Raw genomic sequence first — 26,427 nt, 5'->3', positions numbered from 1 at the left:
ACTAGCCCATACTCCCCCACTGTCCCCCAGGGTGGTCCGTGAATCTGTGCCACAGCGCTAAACATCGCACTCAGAGCAGCGAGGCTTCGTGCTTGTCTAGTTCTTCCTTCTCATTCAGGCGTCTCCACCAGCGAGTGTTGCCCATCCCTAATTGCCCCCTGAGAAAGTGGCGGTGTGCCACCTTTTCAGAATCACTTGCGGCAGTTTCTCACCAGCGAGTAGATAGGTCATTGTGGTGGGACCGGAGTCACTTGTAATCCAGACCTAGGTAGGACGGCAGCTTTCCTGCCCCGATGGACAGCGATGAGCCAGATGGCTTTTCAACCGACAGCAATTTCCTGCCCATCACTGGGTAGGTTCATAGAGGTATACAGCACAGAACTAAGGCCCTTTGGCCCATCGAGACTGTCCCTGTCAGAAAGACGGAGTTTACTATTCTAATCCCATTTATCTTAAGTGAATTTAAATTCCGCCAACCACAATGGGGAGTTGAGAGTTGGGTGGGGGGGGGGGGGGCGTGGGGTGAGGGTACAGTCTTGAACCAACGTCTCTGGACTATCTTGGTCTCTGGGTCCCTTAGCCCAGTGGCATTGCCATGCGGCATCTTCCTGATGTGGTCATTTCAGAGTGCGGTCTGTGTTGGCCATTTCCAACAGCTGAGAATGAACCACAAATTGCAAACACCAGTTTGGACCCAGTGGAAGGAGAGAGTTCTCCAGACAGTATGTCAAACCGTCAGGAGAGAGAGAGAGCTGCCCTCAGCCTAGAACATCCGTTGTCTATCTTTTGTGAATGTCACATCGGTTTCTATTTGTCTCTAATCTGCAAGCAGACTGTGTTGATGTGCAAAGGCTCTGGAGCTGGGTGGTGTTACAATACTGTCGGAATTTCCCTCTGGTGTTCCGAGTTCTTAAATGAAAACGAAGCGACTGTCGTCAGAAGCAACGGAACGAGGAACTGGTCGCTAGAAACCACAGTCGCTGATCATTTACAAACAGACTGCAACTGAGCAAGGGAGGGAGACTTTAAAAAAAAGATAGAATCTGAGATAACAAGGTGTGGAGCTGGGTGAACACAGCAGGCCGGGCAACATCGGAGGAGGCGGGAAGCTGACGTTTCGGGTCTGGACCCTTCTTCAGAAATGAGATAGAAACTGATGGCCAGGGAGATAGGTACCAGCTAAGCAAGCAAAGAGCGTAGTGTACTGGTAAAGTGGTACCGTGCGTAGAGGATAAAAGAAACTGTGTGAAAACAGAGAGACAGTGTTAACACACAGACAAATGAGTAGAGGGGGAAACGGGGAGAGGAAAGAGAGGGAATCAGTTAGAGAGACAAAGTGATAACAGATAAATGAAGAGAGGTAGAATTGGGGAGAGGAAAGATAGAGAGAATGAGTTAGAGAGAGAGTGATAACACAGATAAACGAATAGAGGTAGAAACGGGGAGAGGAGAGACAGAAGATCAGTTACAGAGAGTGTGATAACACACGGACAGATCAGTAGAGGTAGAAACGGAGTGAGGAGAGACAGAAGATCAGTTACAGAGAGTGTGATAACACACGGACAGATCAGTAGAGGTAGAAACAGAGTGAAGAGAGACAGAATCAGTTACAGAGAGTGTGATAACACACGGACAGATCAGTAGAGGTAGAAACAGAGTGAGGAGAGACAGAATCAGTTACAGAGCGTGTGATAACACACGGACAGATCAGTAGAGGTAGAAACGGGGTGAAGAGAGACAGAATCAGTTACAGAGCGTGTGATAACACACGGACAGATCAGTAGAGGTAGAAACAGGGTGAGGAGAGACAGAATCAGTTACAGAGAGTGTGATAACACACGGACAGATCAGTAGAGGTAGAAACAGAGTGAGGAGAGACAGAATCAGTTACAGAGCGTGTGATAACACACGGGCAGATCAGTAGAGGTAGAAACGGGGAGAGGAGAGACAGAATCAGTTACAGAGAGTGTGATAACACACGGGCAGATCAGTAGAGGTAGAAACAGGGTGAAGAGAGAGAGAATCAGTTACAGAGAGTGTGATAACACACGGACAGATCAGTAGAGGTAGAAACAGGGTGAGGAGAGACAGAATCAGTTACAGAGAGTGTGATAACACACGGACAGATCAGTAGAGGTAGAAACAGGGTGAAGAGAGAGAGAGTCAGTGGCTGAGTGTGCAAGACGAGAGGAAGTGATGGCCGACAGTAGAGGTAAGGCTGCCCAGCGACGACCAAAGGCGGCCGATGACCTGAGCACTGACCTCAGCTGCTCCATCTGCCTCGACTTCTTCTCCGACCCGGTGAGCCTGAGATGCGGCCACAATTTCTGCAGGGAGTGCATCCAGCACGCCTGGCCTCAGACGGCACACGCCTGCGGTGGGATCTCCTGTCCCCAGTGCCGGCAGCGATGTAACAGCCTGGATGTGAACAGCAACCGGCTGCTGGCCAGCATCGTGGACAGCTTCAGGAGGCTGTGGAAGCCGAATCGAGCCTCCACGCCTCCTCTCAAGTGCCGGCTCCACCAGCGGGAGCTCGATTTCTTCTGCTCCGACGACCTGCAACTTGTCTGCCAGGTTTGTTGGAGGTCCGAAGAGCACAGGAACCACAGCCGCACCACCATCTGCGAAGCTTACAAACTCTGCAAGGTAGGAATGCCAAGAGACACGTTTTCTTTTTTTTCTTTCTGTATATAGACCGGGCAAGTCTCTCTCAACGAGGCAAGGTCGAGAGAGCTCGGGATAGAAGGGACTGCAGATGCTGGAGAATCTGAGATAACAAGGTGTAGGGTCACCGGACCCGAAACGTTAACTCTTGTTTTTTTTCTCCTTCACGGATGCTGCCAGACCCGCTGAGCTTTTCCAGCAACTTTGTTTTTGTTATAACAAGGTGTAGAGCTGGGTGAACCCAGCAGGCGCGGCAGCATCAGGGGAGCAGGAAGGCTGGCGTTTCGGGCCTGGACCCTTTTTTCAGAAAAATCATCCTGCTCTGCACCTTGTTATCTTGAGCGAGCTCGGGCTTTTCTCTTTCAAGCGATAAAGGATGAGAGGTGACTTGATAGAGGTCTACAAAATGGTCAGAGGTATAGATAGAGTGGCCAGCCAGAGACTTTTTCCGAGGGTGGTGGCAGCTATTATGAGGGGGCATAGTCTTAAAGTGAGTGGAGGTAGATATAGGAGAGACATCAGAGGTAGGTTCTTTACTCAGAGAGTGGTAGCAGCGTGGAAGACATCGCCAGAGAGGGTAGTGGAGTTGTCCTCATTCGGTGTATTTAAGTGGCTATCAGGCAGGCAAATGGATGCTAGTATAAGGTAGGGGTGGAGGTTAGATAGACCTTAGATTTAGGGCAAAAGTTTGGCACAACATTGTGGGCCAAAGGGCCTGTACTGTTCTATGTTCTCTGTGTAAGTCAAACCAGTAACAATGCTGTACAGGAATCTGTATGGGATGTTTTTCTGAATCAACTCATTGAAGAAACCCAATGAGAGAACAAACCATGCTAGACTGAAAAAGTAATGTGCAATGAGAAAACAACAAGGGTGCAGAGGAGATTTATGAGGATGCTGCCTGGAGTGGGGGTGCTGGGCAAGTTTTATGATGAAAGTTTGAGGGCGCTAGGGCTTTTCTCATTGGAGCCAAGAAGGATGAGAAGTGACTTGATAGAGGTGTACAAGATGATGAGAGGCATAGATATAGTGGGTGGTCAGAGACTTTTTCCCAGGGCAGAAATGACTATCACGAGGGGGCATAATTTTAAGGTGATTGGAGGAAGATATAGGGAGATGTCAGAGGTAGGTTCTTCACACAGAGAGTGGTGGGCGTGTGGAATGCTCTGCTGGCAGTGTTATAGGAGTCAGATACATTAGGGACATTCAAGCGACTCTTGGATAGGCACATGGATGATAGTAAAATGTAGTGTAGTTTGATCTTAAAGTAGGGTAAGAGGTTGGCACAAAATTGTGGGCTGTAGGGCCTGTACTGTTCTATGTTCTCATAAAACAGGAAACAGGCCCTTTTGCCCCAACAAAGTCCACATAGACCCTCAGAGCACCCCACCCAGACTCATCCCCGTAATCTACAAGTCCCTGAAAACTATGGGCAATTTAGCCTGGCCAATCCACCTAACCTGCACATCTTTGGACTGTGAGAGGAAACAGGAGCACCCAGAGGAAGCTCACGCAGACACAGGGAGGATGTGCAAACTCCACACAGACAGTCATCCTGTGGTGGAATTGAGCACAGGTCCCTGGTGCAGTGAGGCAGCGGTGCTAACCACTGAGCCACTGTACCATTATATTCTATGTCTTAACAACTATCAATCTGGCTTTGGGAGGCCCCTTGGGGAAGAGTGATCATAAAATGACAGCATTCTTCATGAAGATGGCAAGTGATATAGTTCATTCTGAGATTAGGGCCTTGAATCTAAATAGAGGATGCTATGTTGGTAAGAGGTGGGAGCTGGCTGTGATAGTTTGGCAAATTTTACTTAAAGGGATGACAGTCTACAGAAAATGGCACACATTTAGAGGAACTGCAGCAGTTGTTCATTCCTGTCTGGCACAAAAATAAAACAGGGAATGTGGCATGACATTGGTTGACAAGGGAAATTAGGGATATCATTAGATTCAAGGAATATAAGGCATACAAATTGGCCTAAAGCAAAAGACAGCAGATCTGAGGATTGGGAGCTGTTTAGATTACAACAAAGGAGTGCAAAGGGATTGATTAGTTGGGCGTGGGGGGTTTGAGGGAGAAGCATACAAGAGTAACTTGGCAGGGAACATACAAACCAACAGTTAATAATTCTACAGATATGTGAAGAGCAAAGGATTAGTGAAGACAAATTGGGGTACCTTTCAATCAGAAACAGGGGAAGTTATAATGGGGAACAAAGACAATTAAATGCATATTTTACATGTCTTCACAAAGGAGGACGCAAATAGTTATTCAAAACTATGGGGGAACACACTGTCTAGTGAGAGAGAGAACATAGAACAGTACTATTGTATGGAAATGGTGTTGAGAATATCAATGGGATTAAATATTGACAAATCCCCAGGGCCTGATGATCTACCTCCCAGACTACTTGACGGAGTGGCCCTAGAAGTAATGGGGGCATTGGCGGTCATCTTTAAAGATGTGTGGAAACAAACCCTTTGGCCCAACAAGTCCACACTGAACCTCAGAGCATCTCACCCAGACACATCCCATCCACACATAAGGCAATTTAGCATGAACAATCCACCTAGCCTGCACATCTTTGGACTGTGGGAGGAAACCCAATCATCCCCACACACAGATACAAGGAGAATGTGCAAACTCCGTAGAGGCAGTTGCCTGAGGGTGGAATCAAACCCAGGTCCCTGGTGCTGTGAGGCAGCAGCACTAACCTCTGAGCCACCATGCTGACCTACAATTTCTATGAATTGGAGAGTAGCTGATGTAATCTTACTACTTAGAAAATGGCGGTAGAGAGAAAACCACAGAAAAGGAAAGAGCTAGAGTCAATTATAAAAGATTTGATAGCAGAGTACTTGGAAAACAGTGACAGGTTGGGACAGAGTCAACATGGATTTACAAGAGGGAAATCATGGTTAACAAATGTACTAGAATTCTTTCACGATGTGACCAGTAGAGCTGATAAACAGAAGCCAGTGGATGTGGTTTATTTGAACTTTCAGAAGGCTTTCGATAAGGTTCCATCTATGTGTAAATAATTTCGGTGAGAGAACTAAATGTAATATCTCCCAAGTTTGAAGATGGCTCAAGCTGGGTCAGATGTTGACCTGTGGAAACAATGTAGAGATGTTTCAGTGTGATTTGGACAAATTAAGCAAATGCGGAATTGCATGGCAGATACACAATAAAGTGAATACTTATGCGGTTATCCACTTTAGTAGCAAAAACACGAAGGCAGATTATTATCTGAATGGCAATAAATTGGGAAAGGGGACGTGCAATGAGGCATGGGTGTCCTTGTACACCTGTCACCAAAAGTGAACATTGCAGGTGCAGCAGGAAGTGAAGAAGGCAAAAAAAGAAGACAAGTGATGAAGGAGGATACAAGTACCCAGGCAGGGATGTCTAGTTGTTGTTTACATGGTCTTGGTGAGATCACACCTGGAATACTGTGTGCAGTTTTGGCTCCCTTATCTGAGGAGGAATGTTCTGGCAATGGAGGGAATGGTGAGACTGAAGTATGAAGAGAGGCTGGATTGGTTAGAACTATATTACCGGAGTTTAGAAGATTGAGGTGGATCTCATAGAAACTTACAAAATTCTGACAGGACTAGACAAGGTAAATCAGGAAAGATGTTGCCAGTGACTGGGAAATCTGGAACTTGGGGTCACAGTCAAACGGTATGGGGTTAGCCATTGAGGACTGAGTTGAGGAGAGAATGGTGAGCCTCTGGAATTCTCTGCCGCAGAAGGCGGTTGAGGCCAAACCATTGAAGATATTCAAGAAGGGCTTAGATATAGTTCTTAGGGCTAAAGGGCTCAAGGGGCATGAGGTGATAATGGGAACAGGGCACGGATTTGGATCAAATTTAATCGAATTGAATGGTGGAGGTGCTGAATGGCCTACTCCTGATCTTGTTTCCAGGCCCGTCCCTCAGCAACCTCCTGCCCATCTGCCATGCCCACCCCAATAAGAGAGATGCCTCAACAAGGGGCTGGGGGCAGTGGTTTGTACCTGTTTTGATGGGTCAGAGACCTTGCCCAAGTGGTCACTCTTCAGGCAAGCCACTGGGGCAGCAGGCAATGGCAAAATCACAACAGCCCTCCTCCCTTGGCCTGGGACAGGGTGGAAAATTGTCGGGTTTCTGCCCGTCCTGTGCCAGGCAAAGCTGGCATTCTGAACGCAGCACCCACAGGCCCTGGGCTCCGAGGGCCATGTGAGTTTGGAGCTTCACTGCACAAAACAGCTGGAGCAGCAGTGAGGGAGTGCTACTACAAGAGACACACTCTAAAAAGGCCAGACAGCTTGGATACCCAAGCTGCCCTCCGATAAAGGGGAGGTAAAATGGCGAGTAAGGCATGGGAGCTACAGGGCGTGGGTGATGGGCAGAGGTGACTTTCAGTATCTGTGGAATTATCAAGGGGAGAGAGGATAGCCTTCAACAAGAAATGGAGGGATGAAGCAGAGAAGAGAGAAGGGAATCATCATGTGGATTACAAATGTTGGACTGGACATTCTTGAAGGAGTAGGATTGCACAGAGCTTCTGACTGGTCCTTTAAGAGCTCTGTGTTAGCTTAAAATGAAGCTTTGAATGAGACTGAGTGAGTTGGTGATACTGATAAACAGACATTTTATTCTCTCCAACACATCAAGTTCAAGTCAATTCAACTCCTGCGGGAGAAACTGAAAGAATATCGTGAGGCCCAGGCAGAAAATGGACTGAAGATCTCCAAAACCCTGGTGAGATTTTACATGTGAAACTGCAGGCGAGGGCTTGGATGATGAAACTGTGGTATTCGTTGGGAGTGTGGGCGGCTCAGTGTGTGGGGGGAATGTGAAGAGGCACATTTGCTTTACAACCCCTTGGCTTGATGATCAGTTTTTTCAAAACCCACAGGCTCGTGCGATATCTAATTGACCATGTCATAGAATCCCGACAGTGCAGGCAGAGGCCATTCAGCCCATCGCATCTGCAGCGACCCCCGAAGAACACCCTACCCATCACCCTACCCTTGCAACCCCTCTTAGCCTGCACTTACTGGACACTACGGGACAAATTTCATCATGGATAATCCACCCTAATATGCACATCTTTCAACTGTTGGAGGAAACCAGAGTACACAGAGGAAACCCACACAGACAGAGGCAGAGAGCAGATTTAGCAACTTGAGTCCAGTGACTCTTTTTCACCTGACATTATCACATGTCATTACTGGACTTGCTGTCTCTCCAGAGATGCTGAAGGACCTGCTGAGTTTTTCCAGCGGTTTCCGGTTTTGTACCTGGTTTCCAATATCCACTAATCACTGTTAGCTCTTCAGTTTTGAAGCAGAGTTATCTTGGATTGAAAATGTTGTCTCTGTTATTGACTCTGTTTTGTTTTTCTCTCTCTGCAGATGCCCCCCTGGCCTGCTGAGTTTCTCCAGTGTTTCTCTGTTTCGCATTCCGATTGTTTATCATTTTAAAATTCTTTCACAGGATGTGAGCATCACCTGTTGCCCATATCTAATGGCCCTTAAAGTGATTGACTCTTTAGAGTATTCAGAGGCAACCACATTGCAGTTGGTCTGGAGTCACGTGTAAGGATAGAAGATTTCCCCTTTCCCCAAAGGACATTGTGAGCCATATTATGCTATGACAAATATGGACAGCAACTATGTCATTATCAGGAAGCTGGCTTTGCAATTCCAGTTTTTTGGTCTTTGGAAGTTGATCAAATTCAGTCCCGACTATTTGCCACAGTGGGACTTGATCCCAGGCCCATAGAGCATTAGGCTGCATTGCTGGCCTCATGACATCACCTTGATGCCACCACCTCACCTTAAGGGCTTTATTGCTGCATTTGATCATGAATGTACTTTATTGTGGGTAATCAATCCAAGTTACCTTTACTTTGGCTACTTATCAAGAAATCTCACAGATAATCAAACACTGAAACAATGATTTAAATATAAACTGAAAGAGCTGCGGATGCTGTAAATCAGGAACAAAAACAAAGTTTTTGGAAAAGCTCAGCAGGTCTGGCAGCACCTGTGAAGGAAAAAACAGAGTTAACGTTTCGGGTCTGGTGACCAGTTTTGAGGAAGGGTCACTGTACCTGAAACATTAACTGTGTTTTTACCTTCGCAGATGCTGTCAAATCTGCTGAGCTTTTCCAGCAACTTTGTTTGCGTTGAACAATGATTGAAACTTTATTACAAGTATCAGTCAAAAGAAGACCCAATAAGTAAGCAAGTCAAACTTCGCAACTCGACTTGGCCATTGTCTGATTAATGATGGAATTTAGCTAAGATTCCAGCCAACAGTATCTGTCTCTGAACTTCCAGGTTCAATCCTTATGCAGTTGTTCTTCGAAGGCCCGCTGCTGAATTGTTCTGGTGTTGCATTCTTGAACAGATTTTCTCTCTTTCAAGTTTGTGGTGTGATGTTATTGCTGATGCATTAATTTTTTTTCAACTCCAACATTGGTTAGATTTCTGGAGATCTCAAGTCTGCAGCTTTCCTTTTTATCAGAAGTAGCTCCCCTGTTCCTTATTGCATCAGGGTTAGCTGTCTGTTTAAAACACAGCTTTTCCTGCAATGAGCCCCTTTACTTCAGGACATTCCTTCTGCAAGCAGACTTAATTGCCGTTTTGTCACAAGGCTGCAGATTAACCAACAGTGTGATGTCCTCTCTCCCAGGAAACGGCTTGTATATGTTGCTTCTCCGCAGAGTTGGTAAATTTGCACGTTGCTTCTAATTTTTTTTTGACATCTTTTCATTGTCCCTTTTTTCTCGGGAAATAGTTCATTCCAGAAGGATGTTTTTATGACTGTCAATCCCTCAAACAGTTACTGAAGTTCTGAAGTTTACATTGTCTCAACTTAGATTGATATAGCACTTCAGATGCCAGGACAAGCTGAGAAACTGTGCAACCGGCAAAATGCTTTAGAAGCGGCAACTCCACCGTCGCGTAGAAAACGTGACTGGAAATTTGGACACAGCGCGATCCCACAAAGGTGGTGGTCAACCATACCACGATGATTGGCAGTTGACTGCCATGTGGGGAGGACGGGGACGCGTCTGGTGGCTGGCGCCTGTATGCTAACAATGACCTCTGGTTCCAGGAATGGATGAACCTCCTGCAGGACCAGATCACGGCTGAGTTTGCGGAACTTCGGCAGTTCCTGCAGCAGCAACAGCGAGCTGTCACCCAGAGGCTGAGAGATGCCGGGGTCTCTGCCATCGATCAGCTGGTGGAAAACATGGAGCTGATCTCTGACCGCTGTGACCTCATCGAGGAAGCCCTCGAAGACATACAGTCAATGCGGAACAAGACACAGCTTCTGACGGTAAGACCAGCCTCGGGCTAAGTAACAACCAGCAGAATCTGACATGCTTTGTTGCTTGAATAACAGCTGAGGGTGCTGCCTTTATTGTTACATGGGGTCTGGCTATCACGGACAAGATCAGTGTACAGTCCTCATCCCTAATTACCCTTGAGCTAGCTATTTCGGGGGGCAGTTAAGAGTCAACCATAGGTCTGGAGTCACATGTAAGCAAGACCAGGTAGAAATTTTTCTAAAGATTCGTTTTTGGAATGACAGCATCGCTAGCTAGGCTAGCACTTGTTGCCCATCTTCAGTTGTTCAGAGGTCAGTTAAGAGTCAAACACATTGCTGAGGGCCTGTAGTCACATGTCACACAGACCAGGTAAGGATGGCATATTTCCTTCCCTGAAGGGCATTAGTGAACCAGATGGATTCATGGTTATTACTTAAACTCTTGATTCCGCATTTGTTTTTCTTAAACATTGAATTTAAATTCCACCATTTGCCACAACGGGATTTGAACCCAGGTCCCTAAAACCTGACTGGGGTTCTCGGCTAACTCACCAGTGATAATACCACTAGGTCATTGCCTGGCCAAAAGCACAATCGCTTTTTGTTTGGCAGAGCGTGGCAATGACGCTGATTGGTGGTTGAGGCGAAGATTTGCATTGGTCCAGTCACCACCACCAAGCAGGGGTTTGTGAAGGAAGTGTTGAACAGTGTTTACGACTGCATGGAAAATTATGAGAAAAGAGATGGGAAAGGAGAACCCAGGCGGGGTTATTAAAGTCTCCAACATAGACGCAAATAGGACAGAGTGTTTGGAAATCAAACTTCAAGCACATGGGATTAACAAATGGTAATAAGAAGAGGGATACTTAATGCAGGAATGATGGTATTATATCTGAATGCACACAGTGTAAGATAGAAGGTAAATGAGCTTGTGGCACAGATAGAAATTGGCAGAAAAGATGTGGTGGGCTTCTTGGAGACATTGCTGCAAGGAGATTAGGATTGGGAGCTGAATATCCAAGGATGTACATCTCATCCAAAAGTTAGGCAGGTGGGCAGAGGGTGTGGGGTTGCTTTATTAGTTAGAAATGAAATTAAATCCATAATAAGAAACAAAATAGAGTCACATGGTTTAGAATCTGTGTGGAGAGGGTTGAGGAACTGCAGTGGTGAAAGAACCAAATTTGGAATTATGTACAGGCCTCCAAACAGAAGTCATGAGCTGGGGTGTAAGATACACCAGGAGTTAGAAGAGGGTGTAAGAAAGGTAAAGTTACGGTGATCGGGGGGGATTTAAATATGCAGGTGGACTGGGAAAATCAGGTTGGTAGTGGATTGCAAGAAAAGGAATTTGTGGAATGTCTGCGAGATGGCTTTTTGAAGCAGTGTGTGTTGTAGCCCAGTACAGAATAGGAAATACTGGATTTAGTGATGTGCAATGAGGCAGACTTGATAAGAGAGCTTAAGAGAAAGGAACCCTTAGAAGGCAGTGGTCATAATGTGATTGAAGTTACTCTGCAACTTGAGAGGGAGAAGATAGAATTAGAGGTAATGGTATTACAGCTGAATAAAGGCAAGTACAGAGGCATGAGGGAGGAGCTGGGCAGAATTGACTGGGAGAGGAGCCTGGCAGGTAAGACAGTGGAACGGCAATGGCAGGAGTTTCTAGGAGTAATTCAGGAGACACAGCAAAAATTCATCCCTAAGAGAAAGAAGCGTGATACAGGGATGATGAGGATGATGTCAAGGTAAGCTTACAGATTGAGTCAGTGGTTAGGACAGCAAATGAAACTTTGGCATTTATTTTGAGAAGACTTGAATGTAAAAGCTGATGTACTTCTGAGGCTCTATAAGGCTCTGGTCAGGCCACATTTGGAATGTTGTGCATAGTTTTGGGCCCCATATCCCAGGAAAGATATACTGGCCCTGGAGTGGGTTCAGAGAAGGTTCACGAAAATGATCCCAGGAATGAAAATATGAGGAACATTTGAGACTCTGGGTCTATACTTGATGGAGTTCAGATGGTTGAGGGGTGATCTTTTTGAAACTTACAGAATACTGAATGGCCTAGACAGAGTGGAAGTAGGGAAGGTGTTTTTATTGGTAAGAGAGACTAGCACCTGAAGATATAGCCTTAGAGTAAAGGGAAGATGTTTTGGAATGGAGATAAGGAAAAACTTCTTCAGCCATGGAATTCACTACCACAGAAAGCAGTGGAGGCCAGGTCATTGAGTATATTTAAGACAGAGATAGTTACGTTCTTGATTGTCAAGGGGATCAAGGGTTATGGGGAGAAAGCAGAAGAATGAGATTAAGAAACGTATCAGCCATGATTGAATTGTGCAGCAGACTTGATGGGCTGAATGGCCTAATTTCTGCTCCTATGTCTTATGGTCATCTTTAGATCATGCTAATGAAGCAATTTATAGCCAATGCCTTTAGACTGCTATTCTTTGGGATGAAGGCTTATCGAGAACAGCTAAACAATTTGGGCTTTTATTCATTAGAGTTTCAAAGAATGATCTTATTGAAACAAACAAAATTGTTAAGCCCGAAAGGGCTTGAATCTTGAAAGAGGGAACACAGTTACAGAATAAGGACAACACTCATTTATGGCTGAGATGGCAAGGAATTTCCTCCCGGAGGCTGGTGAAGGTTGTCTGGAATTCTCTATCCCAGTGAGTTATGTAGGTGAGACTAAAATGATTTAAAGAAGAGGAAGAAAGATTTTTGAAACATTGGGGAATTCAGGGTTATGAGGAGCTGGCGCAAAAGTGGAGCTGAGGCCTGGGGCAGAACCATCATGATCTTGTCAAATGACAGGACAGGATTGAGGAACTGAATGGTCTCCTCCTACTCCTATTTCTTATGTCCTTAGATGACCTGGACGCTCTATGTATGACTTGAAGCCCACAGCAATGAGGTCAACTCTTAACTTTCCTAAAGAGCACAACTTGTACAGTAGATGCTGGCCTAACTAGTGTAACTCATGTCCTTTGAATGAACAAGAAAAAAAAATGAAAATCAACGATTCTTTCCAGATTTAATTTAATCAAATTTACATTTCTACCAATGAGCCTGATACATAGGATTCTGGACTGCATGACTCGGTGTACATAATGTAAGGAAGCTAATGCTAAACTATGAGAAATCGCTGTTTCGGATCATTCACTACGACAGACAGACTGCTCTCTGTTAGAGGATGGTCCGTGGTGTTGGGGTGAGTTGTTAGGATCCAGACAGCCTGACATTCAGGGGACAGTTAGGCTCAAATCCCACCATGGGACGTGAGGAAATTTAAATCCCAGCAATGGAACAAATCTGGTTGAAAAGCTGGCCTTAGCGAGCAGGAATTAAGAAAACCACCAGATTGTTACGAAAAGCTCATCTGGTTCATTTGTTTTGTTCAGGAGAGGGAAATCTATCTGACACATGACAACACAATGCTTGACTTTTCACCGCCCTCTGACAGGGCTAAATGTATGGCTGGAGGAGTAAGCCTGAGCTAGCCAGTGAGACTTGCATGCCTCCTCTGTTCTCCCTCTCTGCTGACCTTTCCCTGGACAATTATTGATTTAGAGACTGACACGAGTCTGCTTCCAACTGCTGCTCAGGCAGTGCTTTCCAGATCGTAACAAATAAATTGCTTCCCCATCCCTCTCCCTGCTTTCTTTTGTCTTAAATTTGTACCTTTTGGAAGGCAGGCCAATAGAGGTAATTTATCCTCATCTAGCCTGAACCGTCCATGTTAATTCAAACTCCCCTTTCCCCCTCCGGTGGAGGGAGGGTATGCTGGTTAGAGTGTTGTCCCTACTCTTTGCAATTAACTGAAGTCGAACAACCATGGTTTGATCCCAAAAGCCTGGTCCTCTCATACACTTGGGCACAACATGGTGTCAATTAGAATTTAATCTTTTTGACAAAAAAACGGAGTTAAAAGCAAGCCTAAAGGTGACCATATTCATTTATTATAAAAAAAGATGCTTGGTTTGCTAATTCTCTTCAAGGGATGAAATCTGGTTTCTGGTGCAGTGTCCAGAAAAAGACGAGGCATCAGGTCCCTGCATGGTTTTGTACTTCAGGCTTTGGTTTGTAAAGACCCCAGCATCTATTGGTTTAACAGTTGCATCAGTTAGTAACTGCCCCTTCACGCAGTTTTGTATCTGATTATGTGCGCCACCTGTCCTGGGAGGGTCTGACTGGGACAGTGTGGAAGAAGATTTCCTCTACATCTAACCCTGTGCTCTCCTGTCCTGGGTGTGTTTGCTGTGAACAGTGTAAAGGCAGTTTTTACTCTGTGTCTAACCCTGTGCTAACCCTGTCCTGGGAATGTTTGATAGGAGTGTCATAGAGGAACATTTATTTTCATATATAAAAGAGTAGAGGAACATTGCTCCTTCTCTAACATCATGCTGTATTTGCCCTGGAAGTATCTGAAAAGGCAGTGTAGAGAAACCTTTACATTGCATCCAACCTTCTGCTGTCCCTGTCCTGGCAAGTTTAATAGTCATAGTGTAGAAGGAGCTTTAATCTGTAACTAACCTTGTGCTGTACATGCACTGGGAGTGTTGGCTGGAGTTAGTTTAGAGGGAGCTTTACAATGTGTCTAACCCAGAGCTGCCCATCTCCTGGAAGTGTTTGTTGGGTATAGTGTAGAGAGATCTTCACTCTGTATCTAACCCTGTGCTGTCCTTATCCTGCAAGTGTTTGTTGGGTACAGTGTAGAGAGATCTTCACTCTGTATCTAACCCTGTGCTGTCCTTATCCTGGGAATGTTTGTTGGGGACAGTGTAGAGAGATCTTCACTCTGTATCTAACCCTGTGCTGTCCTTATCCTGGGAGTGTTTGATGGGGACAGTGTAGAGAGAGCTTCACTCTGTATCTAACCCTGTGCTGTCCATCTCCTGGAAGTGTTTGATGGGTACAATGTAGAGAGACCTTCACTCTGTATCTAACCCTGTGCTGTCCTTGTCCTGGGAATGTTTGATGGCGACAGTGTGGAGGGAGTTTTTGCTGTATCTAACCCTGTGCTGTCCCTGTTCTGGGGATATTCAATGGGGACCAGATTAAGCAGTTCCTTGGCTCAATATTTGGATGAGTTTGAGCACTGGACTGGCTTCCAAGCATGACCGATTTGGGGCACGTGGTGTGAACTACCTTTGTGGTTTGTGCTACTTAGCAACGCCCTTGAGCAAGATGATACCTACACAGCCCACAGGGGATGTGAAACCGCGGGGTGAGCTAATCATTGTTTGAGACACTATGGTTAGAAAAAGCAGGCTGTATCATGCAGCAGCAGCAGCCGCACAGCGTTAAAGCTGCATGGGGTTTGAGTTCTGAAGCCTTACATGTTGCTTGTGGTTAAACTCAGCAATTGAGTGAGATGGGGTGGGCCGAGCATTGTTGTGCAGTGGGAAGCAGACAGAGCGCTGGGCAGGATTTCAACACTTGGCCGCCCATTACAGACCACACTTGACAATTCCCTTTCAGGGTTTGTTTACTCTGATGTGCAGGCAAGCTGGATTTATGCTAACATTCCAGCCCAAGGAATGTGAGAATTCAATGTCATCGATACACCTCCCCAGGCCTTGGCTTAGGTCAATTGAATGAAAACCATTTTGGGGCAAAACAGGATACCAGCAATTTTGACATCATTTTCTGCCCTTCCATATTATTTCAAATGATTGGAATTTCCAGTGCAATTTCCTAATGCATTTTAAATCTATATTTACATGTTTCAATTTGGTTAGCACTCTTTTATTTAAATGACTTGTATCGATTCAGTGCTTTATTCAGAGTAAAACATCACAACTCCCATTGCGGGAAGTGAATATCAGTCAATTTGACCTGCTGTGTTTGGCAACACAGGTGAGAGAGGTCAAAGAGGTATGTTTTAAGGAATTTCCAGAAGCAGGACCAAGAGACAAGGAGGATTTCCTGAGGTTAGGCAGTGGTACGGTGATGGAATTCAGGAATGGCCCAGGAGGCCAGCATTTGGAGGAGCAGAGAGATCCCAAATGGGCTGGCAGGCTGGAGAAGCCTTCTTGATACATCGGGTTTTTAGCTGAGATCTTTACAGAGGGAGCTTGCTACGTCAGTTAAATGTTACAGTCATAGAGGTGTACGGCAGAGAAAACCCCTTCAGCCCATCGAGAAAGCCTCTTCGGCCCATCCAAAAAGGCCTTTCAGCCCACTGAGAAAGTCTTTACAGCCCAGTCGAAGTTGCCCCAAAAGGATAGGTTGGACTGGCTGGGCTACTTTGAGCTGGAATTTTGAGAAGCGAGGGGTTAATTGATTGTAGTGTGTCAGATCTGCACAAAGTGGCCATGGGAAAGATGATTGTTCTGGTGGGTCATTCCTGAGCAGGGAAGGGTGGGGTGGAGGTTATGTGATAAAATTAGAGATCATCCTTTCTAAACCAAGAATAAAGATAATTCATTATTTTTTTGTTACCTTGTCAGAGGTCTGAACAAGTTTGGAACTCTCTGCCCAGATGGACTCCACAGGTGAATTCCTGTGGGCCGAGGAGAACCCTAAGGGTATGATGGATTGTTGGGAGTGCGGGATTCAAAGCACAAACAGATTACACCTTGTGGAATGGCAGAGCAGGGTTGAAGGGCCGAATGGTCGACTTCGGGTCCTAAAATGTAAGACATGAACTATCTAAAGGTGACTGCAATATGTTCCTGGCCTTATTTGGGCTTGGCGACAAACTACACATTCAGTCACGGCGATTGTGATCCTGTGACCTGTTAACAGAAGCTTCATTCACTCCCAGTGAACTGTCTGTCTCATTGACAGGACAGATCATCAGCTTGAAGAAATGATCATGTACAAGTGACTATTTACTTAACAAAAGACACCCTCTGCTGACCTGAGTGAGAACTGCGATAATGAAATGTCGAGCTGGATGAACACAGCAGACCCAGCAGCATCTCAGGAGCACAAAAGCTGACGTTTCGGCCTAGACCCTTCATCAGAGAGGGGGATGGGGTGAGGGTTCTGGAATAAATAGGGAGAGAAGGGGAGGCGGACCGAAGGTGGAGAGAAAAGAAGATAGGTGGGGAGGGGATGTCAGTCCAGAGTAGACGGACAGGTCAGGGAGATGGGATGAGGTTAGTAGGTAGGAGATGGAGGTGCGACTTGGGGTAGGAGGAAGGGATGGGTGAGAGGAAGAACAGGTTAGGGAGGCAGAGACAGGTTGGACAGGTTTTGGGATGCAGTGGGTGGAGGGGAGGAGCTGGGCTGGTTGTGTGATGCAGTGGGGGGAGGGGATGAACTGGGCTGGTTTAGGGATGCGGTGGGGGAAGGGGAGATTTTGAAGCTGGTGAAGTCCACATTGATACCATTGGGCTGCAGGGTTCCCAAGCGGAATATGAGTTGCTGTTCCTGCAACCTTCGGGTGGCATCATTGTGGCACTGCAGGAGGCCCATGATGGACATGCCATCTAAAGAATGGGAGGGGGAGTGGAAATGGTTTGCGACTGGGAGGTGCAGTTGTTTATTGCGAACCGAGCGGAGGTGTTCTGCAAAGCGGTCCCCAAGCCTCCACTTGGTTTCCCCAATGTAGAGGAAGCCACACCGGGTACAGTGGATGCAGTATACCACATTGGCAGATGTGCAGGTGAACCTCTGCTTAATGTGGAAAGTCATCTTGGGGCCTGGGATAGGGGTGAGGGAGGAGGTGTAGGGGCAAGTGTAGCATTTCCTGCGGTTGCAGGGGAAGGTGCCGGGTGTGGTGGGGTTGGAGGGCAGTGTGGAGCGAACAAGGGAGTCACGGAGAGAGTGGTCTCTCCGGAAAACAGACAGGGGTGGGGATGGAAAAATGTCTTCGTGGGAAGGTGTTCACCTGTATTCCGCATGCAGATGGCCTCAAGGCCCTCCGCTTCTTTCTGTCCCGCAGGCCCGACCAGTCCCCCTCCACTGACACCCTCATCTGCCTAGACAACTCGTCCTCACCCTCAACAACTTCTCTTTCGATTCCTCCCACTTCCTACAGACTAAGGGGGTGGCCATGGGCACCCGCATGGGCCCCAGCTATGCCTGCCTCTTTGTAGGTTACGTGGAACAGTCCCTCTTCCGCACCTACACAGCCCCCAAACCCCACCTCTTCCTCCGTTACATTGATGACTGTATCGGCGCCGCCTCTTGCTCCCCAGAGGAGCTCGAACAGTTCATCCACTTCACCAACACCCTCCACCCCAACCTTCAGTTCACCTGGGCCATCTCCAGCACATCCCTCACCTTCCTGGACCTCTCAGTCTCCATCTGAGGCAACCAGCTTGTAACTGATGTCCATTTCAAGCCCACTGACTCCCACAGCTACCTAGAATACACCTCCTCCCACCCACCCTCCTGCAAAAATTCCATCCCCTATTCCCAATTCCTCCGCCTCCGCCGCATCTGCTCCCACAATGAGGTATTCCACTCCCGCACATCCCAGATGTCCAAGTTCTTCAAGGACCGCAACTTTCCCCCCACAGTGGTCGAGAACACCCTTGACCCCGTCCCCCGCATTTCCCACAACACATCCCTCACACCCCGCTCCCGCCACAACCGCCCAAAGAGGATCCTCCTCGTTCTCACACACCACCCTACCAAACTCCGTATACAACGCATCATCCTCCGACACTTCCGCCATCTACAATCCGACCCCACCACCCAAGACATTTTTCCATCCCCTCCCCTGTCTGCTTTCTGGAGAGACCACTCTCTCCGTGACTCCCTTGTTCGCTCCACACTGCCCTCCAACCCCACCACACCCGGCACCTTCCCCTGCAACCGCAGGAAATGCTACACTTGCCCCCACACCTCCTCCCTCACCCCTATCCCAGGCCCCAAGATGACTTTTCACATTAAGCAGAGGTTCACCTGCACATCTGCCAATGTGGTATACTGCATCCACTGTACCAGGTGTGGCTTCCTCTACATTGGGGAAACCAAGCGGAGACTTGGGGATTGCTTTGTAGAACACCTCCGCTCGGTTCGCAATAAACAACTGCACCTCCCAGTCGCAAACCATTTCCACTCCCCCTCCCATTCTTTAGATGGCATGTCCATCATGGGCCTCCTGCAGTGCCACAATGATGCCACCCGAAGGTTGCAGGAACAGCAACTCATATTCCGCTTGGGAACCCTGCAGCCCAATGGTATCAATGTGGACTTCACCAGCTTCAAAATCTCCCCTTCCCCCACTGCATCCCAAAACCAGCCCAGTTCGTCCCCTCCCCCCACTGCACCACACAACCAGCCCAGCTCTTCCTCTCCACCCACTGCATCCCAAAACCAGTCCAACCTGTCTCTGCCTCCCTAACCTGTTCTTCCTCTCACCCATCCCTTCCTCCCACCCCAAGCCGCACCTCCATCTCCTACCTACTAACCTCATCCCACCTCCTTGACCTGCCCATCTTCCGTGGACTGACCTATCCCCTCCCTACCTCCCCACCTATACTCTCCTCTCCACCTATCTTCTTTTCTCTCCATCTTCGGTCGGCCTCCCCCTCTCTCCCTATTTATTCCAGAACCCTCACCCCATCCCCCTTTCTGATGACGGGGCTAGGCCCGAAACGTTAGCTTTTGTGCTCCTGAGATGCTGCTGGGCCTGCTGTGTTCATCCAGCCTCACATTTCATTAGCTTGGATTCTCCAGCATCTGCAGTTCCCATTATCACTGAGTGAGAACTGCGGTAGCCATGTGGAGTCCAGGTCTCAAAAACAGAGTTGCTGGAAAAGCTCAGCAGGTCTGGCAGCATCTGTGGAGGAGAAACAGAGTTAACCTTTCGGGTCTGGTGACCCCTCCTCAGAACTTGGATGAAGGAAGGGTCACTGGACCCGAAATGTTAGCTCTGTTTTCTCCTCCGCAGATGCTGCCAGACCTGCTGAGCTTTTCCAGCAACTTTAGTTTTGTAGCTGATTTACAGCATCCGCAGTTCTTTTGTGGTTTTTTTTTTGGAGTCCAGGTCTCCACTGCCTCAGAAAATTCCCCTACAGCCAAAGGCCACTCCAAGTGAATGCAGCACCTTTTTCGCAGTCTTGTTTGATTTTTATTTGACTCTGCGATCAAGACCAGCCGAGGAGAGCTGTGTGACTGAGGTTGCATGTCCACAGATACTCAAGAACAGAAGGACAGGAAGTTGAGAAGTTTATAAAGAACGACGGGAAAATTCCCTTTACTGGTATAGGTCCAGGTTACACCAGAACTGCATGTAAAGCCCTTGCTAGATGCCCTTGTGGCAATGTCAATGGATTAATGGCTCTACAACCCTAGACTAATGCCTTGGTGCTTTGGATTCAAACACTAATGTGGTGGCAATTGGGATTTAATCTTTTTGACAAAAAAAGGAGTTAAAAGCAAGCCTAATGGTGACCATTTTCATTTATTTATAAAAAAAGATGCTTGGTTTGCTAATTCTATTTAAGGGAGGAAATCTGGTCAGGCAAGACCCATTCAATGTGGTTGACTCTTAACTAACTTCAGAAATGGCCTTAGCAAGCCACTTACATCAGGGGGCAATTAAGGAGGGGCAATGAATGCTGACCCAGAGAGTGAGGTGCCACGCCCGTGAAATCAAAGAAGTTTGTGGAAATTTAAAGTTTAGGCAGGGGAATGATTTGGTAATGTGGGTTTCCTATTTCCTTCGGAATAGAGGAAGGTGAGAGGGGATTGATTTGGGGTTGATAATTTTATAAGGGGTTTATAGAGTGTCTAGCAGTGTTTGATACTACTGCATTGAAGGATGTGTAGATCCATCCAAGTAGGAATCTGATCAACTGACCTAGCCCTGTCAACAGGTGAAATGGAGTGTTGGGATGCATGAATCATGGGTAAAGTGTCCCTAATTTCAGAATAATGTTTCCATATTACACATTATGTTGTTAGCAAGTTGCAAGATAATTGCACCTTCTTAAAGCCAGTGTTGCTTTGTTTTCTTTTTCAGGAGATCAAAAGCATTCTTCAGAGGTGGGTAAGGTATCAGTTAATTTATATTTCCTGTTCCTGTTTTCACTTTGTCAGTATCATCCCACAAAATTCCACATCTCCTAATGTTTTCCAAACATGCCACAGAATGGATTCAATGGATAGTAAAGCTCTGTCTACCCTGTCTCCATCAAACACTCTCTGGTTAGGTACAGCAAGGGGTTAGGCACAGACTGAAGCTTTTTCTGCACTAACTCCAACAGTCACACAACAGGGTTCGATGCAGGGTGAAGCTTTCTCTACACCGCCCCATCAAATACTCCCAGGACAGGGACTGCAAGGGGTCTGGTACAGGATGAAGGGAGATTGTTGAGGTGCAATACCCATTTTATATCGCTTCTTCCCCACTTTTAGTCCAACATGGTGAAAGCTCATCAAGCCTCTTGTGTTGTTGTGTAATCTGAATTCGGCTTCTTTGCTGAAGCAACCTTGGTTTTTACTGATGAGCTTATTTTTGCTTTCCAGATGCGACTCACAGATAAAACCTGTTCCAAAGATGCCTGAACTGAATCTGGGGGAGTTTAATGGACCTCTGCAGTACGCAGTATGGAAACAGATGCTGAATGTTATTCGCCCAGGTATCGCTTTCTTCCGTCTCCCCTTCTTCTCTCCTCCTCTCATCTCATCTCCTCTCCTCACTTCACCTTCCTCTCCTCTCTTCTTCTCTCCTCTATTTACCTCTCCACTTTTTTTTTCTCGCCCTCCTCTCCTCTCTTTCACTTCTCTTCTCTGGTTCTCTCTGTCTCCCCTCTGCCTCTTCTCTTCACTCTCATGCTGCCCCTTTCTTGTTTACACCCTTTTATCTTCTCCCCTCCTCTCCTCTCTCATCATCTCCTCACTCTCCCCCTCCTTACTCTGACTTTTACCTCTCTTGCTCCTCTCCTGTTCATTCTGCTTCCTGCACACCCTCTTCCAATGACATTAAACTGTCACAAGAATAGCACTTTGCGAGCTAAGTCCTGATTAAAGTGCAAACCAAAAGAACACTGTGTCTACCTGCAACTCTACATTGTGTTCCTTCTTAGATTGTTATTGCTTGTCACATCTCATGGTTTGGGGTTGCGGGGGGGGGGGGGGGCACTAACATATTGGAAATCAAGCCTCACTATTCCCAGGTTTATTACAAAATTATAAATTTGATCAAAGTCACAAAGTGCTCAATTTGCCAGTTGTACAGTCCCAGGCTAAAAGATAACATAGACCGGGCTCATGTCATCAAACGGACTACTATTCATTACAAATAAGTAGATTCTAACCACAGGCAAACAACTGTGATCTGTTGACATATGACTCTAGTTATTAAAACTCTAACCTATCCCCACCCCGCCACCATCCCCATATAAACTCCCCTAAACACACATATGGATAGAGCAAAAAAAATGGTATTATGGGTGCAGGGAAAATTAACTGGGAAGCAATTCACTCGCCCCTGCATACTGAGATGATTTTTTTAGGTGGGCAGGATTTTCTCTTCTTCAATTTCTCATCTCCAGGTTCTTTTCACTTGTTCACAGGAGGCACACACTAACTGCAAAGTCTCTTAGTTCCTAGTTACTTACAGCGGCTGGTGAGGGAAAATAAACTGACTCTCTTCAGGTACGAGGCGTTTCACTAAGCACAGCAGTGATTCTAACAAGGTCAGCTAGCTGGACCTCATAGAATAGCAGTTCCCTGATTGGGGCTGCTAACCTGGTCCAACTCGGGAGCCCTGGCTGACAGATGCAAACAGGAGTGTCAGAGGTTCTGCTCACTCTGAGAGCTAGCTCTGAGGTAGGTGAATCAGTGTCAAGGACTCTCATGTGTAAATAATGGATAACTTGGTGACAGGATGCGGGCTCCTGTGGAGTTATTTCACATACCGTCTGCCTCTTGCAGCCGTCTGAAAGCTTATTCCAGTATCGTTCTCACGGTGAAGCTGTCCATCTACTGAGGAGCCAATCGGATACAGGTCTCTGGCCAATGGCCTTTGTCATCCAGAATTGGTCATACCTTCACAAACCACTGGGCGAACCTCATTTTGTACACACACCCTAGTGCACACACAGCCTATGCCCCAATAGCCTCACCCCTCCTCTGCACTACTTTGACAAAGCAGCAGTGTAAAAATGATTCACAATGAGTTTCAGCGGCTTGCAGCAATTCCTTCCACAAGCTTTGGTGAACAGATCAATTCTTTTTCCATTCCTTTCTTAAAATACAGAAAGTTAAAAGATATGGGTCTCTTAAAACATCTAAAGTTGGCCTAATGTTCTTTTGAACTTGCAGACTCTGATTGGGATAATTTATGTTTCGGTTGCACCTGTAGATAATCTGTTTCTCTCTCGATTGCAGTTCCTGCCCCATTGACACTGGACTCAGAGACAGCAGGTTTGGACCTTGTCCTCTCCAAGGACCAAACAACGGTGAAGGGCTGCTCGAAGCTGAAAGACTTACCAAACAGTCCCAAGCGGTTCAGTAATTACCGCTGTGTGCTGACACGGGAAGGGTTCACTTCAGGCAAACACTACTGGGAGGTTGACGTGGAGAGCATCGATGAGTGGATTGTTGGTGTGGTGAAGGAGTCCGTGGACAGGCACAGGGCTGTTTCGCTGACGCCCTCAAATGGGTTCTGGACCTTGAGAAAGTGGAACGGGAATGTCTACGGCCCTGAGCACACAACAAAATCCAAGTGCTGCTTAAACGTAAATCCGAGGAGGGTGGGAGTTTACGTGGACCACAAGGAAGGGCAGGTGTCCTTTTATAATGGTGATGACATGACACATCTCTACACCTCCACAAGCGCGATCACAGAGAAGATTTACCCATTCCTCCTGCCTTTCCCAGAGACAGTGACTGAGGAGGCCCTGAAGCTCTTCCACTTGAAACTGTAACTCAATGGGACCCAGACAGTGGCCTGTTCAGAGCATCTCCCCTGCCTGTAATAGGAAAAGCAAAGCACTTATTGCCAAAGGAATAAAGTGTAAAAATAAGGAAGTGTTGCTGCAACGGTAAAAGTGAGACTGCTCCTGGAGTACTGTCTACAGTTGGAGTGTCTTACTTACACAGGGGTGCAATTGCATTGGAGGTAGGTCAATGAAGGCTCACTGGATTGATTCTAGAGATGAGGTGTTAGCCTTATGAAGAGAGATTGAGCTTCTTTTTAAAATTCAATCGTGGGATGAGGGCGAGGCAGCATTCACTGCTCATCCCTAAGTCAAAGTCAACCACATTGCTCTGGGTCTGGAGTCACATATAGGCCAGACCAGGGAAGGATTGCAGCTTCCTTTCCTAAAGGACATTGATGAACCAGATGGGGTTTTCCAACAATTGACAATGGATTCATGGCCATCATTTTGTTCTTACTTCCAGATATTTATTGAATTCAAATTCCACCATCTGCCGTGGTGGGATTCGAACCCAGGTCCCCAGAACATTACCTGGGTCTCTGGATTAACAGTCCGGCGACAATACCACTAGGCCATTGCCTCGCCAAGCCTATACTTGCTGGTGTTTAGAAGAATGAGTGGAGATTTAATTGACGAATATAAGATGCTGGAGACGATTGACATATTAAATGTAGAGAGGATGTGTCCTCATGTGGGGCAATCTAGAATGAGGGGTCACCATTTTAGGACAAGGAAATTGCAGATTTGAAACTGGGATGAGGTGAAATTACTTCTCTCAAAGTGAGAGGGACCTTGAACCTTTGGAACTCACCACCCCAGTGTTAGTGTGGTGGATACCAGGACATTGAATAAAGTTAGAGAAGGAAGGAATTGACTGATCTTTTCATTAGTATTGGGACGGAGGGTTATGGACCAGACAGGAAAGTGGAGTTCAGGTCCAGGTGAGATCAGCCACGCTTGTATCAAGTGGTGGAACAGTCTCAAGAAGCTGATTGGTCTACTCCTGCTTCTATTTCTCATGCTCCCAGTCTGACCGCGCACCAAGGTAGTGGTGAGACTCACTTTCTCCATGCTCAGCTGTTCCATCGAGAATCCAAAGCTACAACTGGTCTTACTGGCTGCATATTGTTTCTACAAATTAGAATTCATATCATTTTGCTTTGGGCTTCATGAGTCCCAGTGGCTGTTGCAACATGAACATATCCATAATGATAAAGCTCAGAACTGCCGAAGCAGGAAACCTGAAAACGAAAGCAGAAAGTTCTGGAGAAACTCAGCATCAATGGAGGGAGAGAGAGAGAGAGAGAACAACAGTCAACATTTCGAGTCTGATGACCCTTGGGTCAGAAGAGCTCATGTATCTTCAGCACTTCCTGTTTTTTTGGTTTTTATAAACCAGCCCATGCTTGTTATTGATTGGAGCAATAGACCCTGGTAGCTAAGACTCCAGCTCATAAAGGATCACCTCCTGCTCCAAACAACCGCTGTTGGCACTTATCGGAAAATGTACAGACTTATAATCAGAGATAGTAGGAATTGCCACTGCTGGAGGTATAGAGCTGGATGAACTCAACAGGCCAAACAGCATCAGAGGAGCAGGAAAGCTGACGTTTCGGGCCCAGACCCTTATTCAGACTGATAATCATCCTGTTTCAGCAGCTTCAGAGCGCACCATCCTTATCTATCAGGTCCTGGGGTGTGACTCGAACCTGGAATTTCTGAGGCAGAGGCAGTGACGCTACATTGTCTGCCACATTTATCCCACATCTGTCACATTTACCTGCTGCGCCACTTTTACTGTCTTATCTTGAGAACTTTGGTGCTTTTCATTTCTTTCCAATAAAAACAATTGAAATTGTTGCTTGGTTGAACATAAATTGGAGTACGGCTGTAAAAAGGTACATCTTGCAAAGATTTTTAGTTCATGCCCATCAAAATAAGCACAATGACGAAATGCGACTGTTCAAATTGTTGTGAAGTCAGCATATTGTCACTGTCTATTGCAGGGCAGTGCAGTGACAAGCGGTGGTGACTTCTAGCTGAGGGTCACCACACGTCAGGCAAGGGAATAGATTGAGGAGTAGAAATCTTTCATGTTAACATTAGATGATTGTGGGGATTGAACTGACATTGTTTAAAAAGGGCAGCAAGGATAATCCAGGTAATTATCGACCGGTGAGCCTAACGTCAGTGGTAGGGAAGCTACTGGAGAAGATACTGAGGGATAGGATCTATTCCCATTTGGAAGAAAATGGGCTTATCAGTGATAGGCAACATGGTTTTGTACAGGGAAGGTCATGTCTTACCAACTTAATAGAATTCTTTGAGGACGTGACAAAGTTGATTGGTGAGGGAAAGGCTGTAGATTTCATATACATGGACTTCAGTAAAGCGTTTGATAAGGTTCCCCATGGCAGGCTGATGGAGAAAGTGAAGTCACATGGGGTCCAGGGTGTGCTAGCTAGATGGATAAAAAACTGGCTAGGCAACAGGAGACAGAGGGTAGTAGTAGAAGGGAGTTTATCAAATTGGAGACCTGTGACCAGTGGTGTTCCACAGGGAT

The 26,427-nt window shown here is 46.5% G+C and overlaps 1 protein-coding gene across 1 annotated transcript; it reads left to right on the top strand.

The window, feature by feature from the left end:
* Positions 1 to 1,178: 1,178 nt before the first annotated feature.
* LOC125446311 (zinc-binding protein A33-like) lies at positions 1,179 to 25,628 on the top strand. Its single transcript, XM_059639512.1, has 6 exons — positions 1,179 to 2,646; positions 7,333 to 7,419; positions 9,787 to 10,011; positions 20,939 to 20,961; positions 21,445 to 21,557; positions 23,311 to 25,628. The coding sequence occupies exons 1-6, from the start codon at positions 2,197 to 2,199 to the stop codon at positions 23,847 to 23,849; spliced, it is 1,437 nt and encodes a 478-aa protein (XP_059495495.1). The 5' UTR covers positions 1,179 to 2,196; the 3' UTR covers positions 23,850 to 25,628.
* Positions 25,629 to 26,427: the final 799 nt, after the last annotated feature.

Source organism: Stegostoma tigrinum, chromosome 34 (genome assembly GCF_030684315.1).
Source record: "Stegostoma tigrinum isolate sSteTig4 chromosome 34, sSteTig4.hap1, whole genome shotgun sequence".
NCBI classification, from domain to species: domain Eukaryota; kingdom Metazoa; phylum Chordata; class Chondrichthyes; order Orectolobiformes; family Stegostomatidae; genus Stegostoma; species Stegostoma tigrinum.
The sequence above is the reverse complement of the archived record's forward strand: the minus strand, read 5'-3'. Positions and strand labels throughout refer to the sequence as shown.

What these genes read in the sequence shown, in the direction of transcription:
- LOC125446311 (XM_059639512.1), top strand. Translation starts at nt 2,197, where the DNA reads ATGGCCGACAGTAGAGGTAAGGCTGCCCAGCGACGACCAAAGGCGGCC. An exon ending in ACAAGACACAGCTTCTGACG is followed by an intron (nt 10,012 to 20,938) that starts GTAAGACCAGCC and finishes TTTCTTTTTCAG; the next exon opens with GAGATCAAAAGCATTCTTCA. An exon ending in ATCAAAAGCATTCTTCAGAG is followed by an intron (nt 20,962 to 21,444) that starts GTGGGTAAGGTA and finishes TTTGCTTTCCAG; the next exon opens with ATGCGACTCACAGATAAAAC.